General features: G+C 36.5%; 1 protein-coding gene across 8 annotated transcripts in view; it reads right to left on the bottom strand.

Moving 5' to 3' along the window:
* Positions 1 to 480: 480 nt before the first annotated feature.
* Positions 481 to 4,222, bottom strand: part of ddhd2 (DDHD domain containing 2) — a 14,836-nt gene continuing 11,094 nt past the window's right edge. For all 8 annotated transcript variants that reach the window (XM_020594541.1, XM_020594548.1, XM_020594547.1 and 5 more), the window contains 2 exons: positions 2,717 to 2,885; positions 481 to 2,544 (listed from right to left, as the gene is read on the bottom strand). In XM_020594541.1, coding sequence (XP_020450197.1) covers positions 2,463 to 2,544; positions 2,717 to 2,885 — 251 coding nt within the window. In that variant the 3' untranslated portion in view covers positions 481 to 2,462. The remainder of the gene's footprint in view (positions 2,545 to 2,716; positions 2,886 to 4,222) is intronic.

Genomic DNA, 4,222 nt, shown 5'->3' with positions numbered 1-4,222 from the left:
TTTTTTTAACAGAGGGACTTTGCGGGGGATTCTTGAAAATAGATTAGCTTCACACAGACGTCTTCTAACTGTCACAGTACTTACAGGTAACTCCAGACTGTCTTTGATCATCCTGGAGCTGATCATTGGCTGGGCCTTTGCCATTCTGGTTATTCTTCGATCCATTTTGATGGTTGTCTTCCGTTTTCTTCCACGTCTCTCTGGTTTTGCTCTCCATTTTAAGGCATTGGAGATCATTTTAGCTGAACAGCCTATAATTTTTTGCACCTCTTTATAGGTTTTCCCCTCTCCAATCAACTTTTTAATCAAAGTACGCTGTTCTTCTGAACAATGTCTTGAACGACCCATTTTCCTCAGGCTTTCAAATGCATGTTCAACAAGTGCTGGCTTCATCCTTAAATAGGGGCCACCTGATTCACACCTGTTATTTCACAAAATTGATGACCTCACTGATTGAATGCCACACTGCTATTTTGTAGGTATTCAGAATGGAGAACTTTCTGTTTTTAGTGTGTGTCAACACATTACTATCAAATGCCTAGTTATGGCATCATACATTTCTGTTACTTCTCTTTAGTCACAAAGATTTGGTGAAGTTCAAACACTCCAACACAATAATTTAGTGTTCAGTGCAAGGAAGGAAGAAACATGAACCAACCTTTTTAGGTTCATTCATTCATTGTGTGGTTGTTACACCCAAGTTACTCAAAGCTTTGGTGGTGGGGGTCATGATACCCTGATAATGCAAAACATAAGTAGTTTATTAAGTTAAATCACTTGAACAGAGTTTCTCACCTTTGAAATCTGGACCTTGCATTACATGATATACAGATGCAGATTTGGGAAATTTGTACATTGATATTTTGTTTGTTGCATATATTTTCTGTATAATAAACTACTTTGGAACAAAAATATCAATCTAGTGGTCATACTCTTTAAATTAGATTCAAACAATTTCAATGTGACAGCTTTTTTATTAATGGGTCCATGAAAATTATGAAAGAACTGGGTCAGGACCAGACAATGGTGAGAAACTCTGCTCTAACATAAAGTGCAACACAGAAAATGTGACTTTCAACACATGGAAACAAATGAACAGCTGAAGAGAAACATGTACGATTTGGCCCTTAGATTTGAAAAAAAGTTACAACTCTCTATATGACGTCAGTCTGAACGTAAATGAAACATTTTAGGATAAAGAATACACTTCTATTATGGACTTGGATGTGAGCCAACTGCAAAACATCAGAAATACAAGTCTGGTAAAAGAGGGATAGCAAAGATCTAGGAGATATGAACTAGCCTTTCAGTAACATACATAGTCTAAACACACACACACACACACACACACACACACACACACACACACACACACACACACACACCAAGAAAAAAAAAAACAACCAGTTGGTCCCTTCAAGCAGCTACATTTCTGAAAATTCCCTTTTGCCACAATTTGCCAGAATTTTCCCTTTTGCCAGGATTACTTCTTTTAGATACATCTGTAGATACAATTAAGCTGAAATACATATTTTAAATAAACATGATCAAAAGGCAAGATGAGCTTCACTTTCATTAACGGTCCCTAACAGACCCCATGTGAAAATAAAAGGAGTGACATCGATATGGCTGTTATGCTGCAGAGAAATAGGAGTAGCATCTGCCAAGTAGTCTTGGTGCCGGCAGAAAGAATGACAGTGCCAGAAAACTTGTAAGAGACAAAATATCAGTTTCCCTTTTCTGAATCAGTAACTAAACATCTTACAGCTAACCAAGTGAAACCATCTGACCTGGTTATTTATAAAGGGAAGGTCCAATGTTATGCTATGGGACAGCTTCCTTGGTCACAAGAGCTTGAAGTTTAAAAGGTAAAACAGAAATGCCATTTGAACACATATAATAGGAATTGTTATTAATTATAATTCTATATTTCTGATTTTTATGAAGGCCATGTATAGGGGTGGGAAATAACATTACATTTTATAGATTATAATCTACTATTTTAATTATAATTCACAAATGTTAAAGTATATTTTTGTTGTGAACTGCACAGAAATGTCAATTGGTGATAGGGAAAATGATGTGTATTTCCATACTTCAACAAGTACTGTGTGTTTCCTCTTATTATTATTTTTCTTCATTATTACTCAAGGGTAAAGAGGATATGTCAATAACTGCTGGTAAATGAAAGTGCAAAGTATAGCAAAACAAAAAGTGACTCAAAAATTTGACCAGGAACATAAGCAGACACTAAAACTCAGGCTGACTGACAAAGATCACCTGACTGCAGCCAGGCAGTCTCCACCATCAGAGGAGGAGAGGGCAGGGCAGTCTGGTAACACCCAGCCAGTAAGGCACCCTGGACGAGGATTGTGCAGCCTGTTGCTGGTCAGCTGTCCTTCGTTTTTTCACTCTCAGGTTACTGCCAAGTTAAAAACCTAGTCTACATTCATAAAACTTAATTACTGTTGTGGCTGTTCAAAGGCCACACCCAGCTTGTCGTAAATCTCCTTCAGCAACAGGAGAGCTGTATCCTCAGATTCCCTGGCAGACAAACAAAAAGAGAGAGTGGAAGACATTTTTTATTTTTAAAGTACAAATTTTCAGTAATTCAGTAAAATGTGATACAACAAAGAGAAAAGATCTGGCACATGGAAAACAAAGGAGCACAATGACTATAGTCCACCCCTCCTCCCTATGGACACACATGACTCACCAGTAACACAGATGAGACTGGATGGCAAACAGGTATTCATTGAAGCTCTCAATGGGTTTTTCCTGAAGCACATAGTCAATCCTTCGTCCTCCATTCAACATCCCCACTTTAATCTCTGGCTGTTGTGTCTGCTCTGCTGACACTGAGGTCTCTGCCTCTACACACACTCCTGCAGGAACAGAAGTAAAAAAAACAACAAGAACAAAAAAAAACAACAATGAAGTTGAATAGGCAGACAAAAACAATAATTATTACCAGCAGCAGTTATGTTTTAACTTTTGTTTCCTAAACCAAAAGCAGAGAGTAGATGCCATCTGTTGAATGCAATATCTGGAAGCACAGGAATTCATGAAAAAAGTGCAGGTTAAATATAGAACAGTGCAGTTTCCTTCACCTTTGCTCCACAGGTGACTAAAAATACTATTACAACCCATGGTCCTTTATCTACCTCATGAGTCTGTGACTGAATGTTGTAAGAAAATACTGTGATGAGATAATAAGAACAAAAAAAGCACTGTATGTTTGACTGTGCTGGCCAGTTACAGTTAAAACACACCTGAAGATTTACCTAATGCATCTTGAAAAACCACCCACAAATACAGGTCCTATAAATACTGCAGTCAATGGTTAAATCACCTTAAATTCAGTCAGCAACTCTCACCAGTATTATCCAGCCTTGGTGGTCACACAATGAGGATATTTTAAGAGATGATTTAAAGAATTTGTGACAGGTTTAAATAAGGTGTGATTAATTTAAATGGCTTACTGGACTATACAGAGAAGTGAGGCAAACAAAATAAAGTGATAAACAATGTAAATTAAAATCTATGGACCCGATTTGAGGAATAAAGAATAAAAAATAAGGCAAAAAGTATCATATAATTTAAATGTAGTCTGTTTTAACAGCAGCTACATTCCTTTGGACCCGTTAAGTACTCAAGGTAGTGTATCAAGGGTTTGGCCAGCAGATGTCGTCATTTCTGACTGTGTCATGCTTCAAAACTGTGAACCATTTTCAACACAATTGCTTCATATTGATTTTGTGCTTCAGAAAGTTTTGGTTTATCCATCAATAATAATAGGGTGTGTGAAAGACAGTTTTACCATAGATTGATTTGATTTGATTGATTTGATTTTGATTTGATTTATTCTTTCAAGCATGTAAAAACAGTTGATATAACAACACACATAATTTTACACATAATCCAATATCAATTTGCTTATACCTAATACATGCTTGAATGGAGTAGGAAGAAGTCAGACTTATCCAGTCCTACCCCATGACATCATCTTACCATCATTGGTTTGCAAGCAGTAAATGATTCACTTCTACCCACACACATATTATACTAAAAAAAGAATATAACAGTGTTAACATTCTTACATCACACAAGTAATATACTAAAGAATTATTACAAAATGTACACCACACCCGCAATTGTCCATGTAATTAATCATTGAGCCTGTTCTTGCATATATCTTGATTGACACATACCTTTATATTTA

The sequence above is a fragment of the Monopterus albus genome, unplaced genomic scaffold, assembly GCF_001952655.1.
Source record: "Monopterus albus unplaced genomic scaffold, M_albus_1.0 scaffold23.1, whole genome shotgun sequence".
Classification (NCBI taxonomy): Eukaryota; Metazoa; Chordata; class Actinopteri; order Synbranchiformes; family Synbranchidae; genus Monopterus; species Monopterus albus.
The sequence above is the reverse complement of the archived record's forward strand: the minus strand, read 5'-3'. Positions and strand labels throughout refer to the sequence as shown.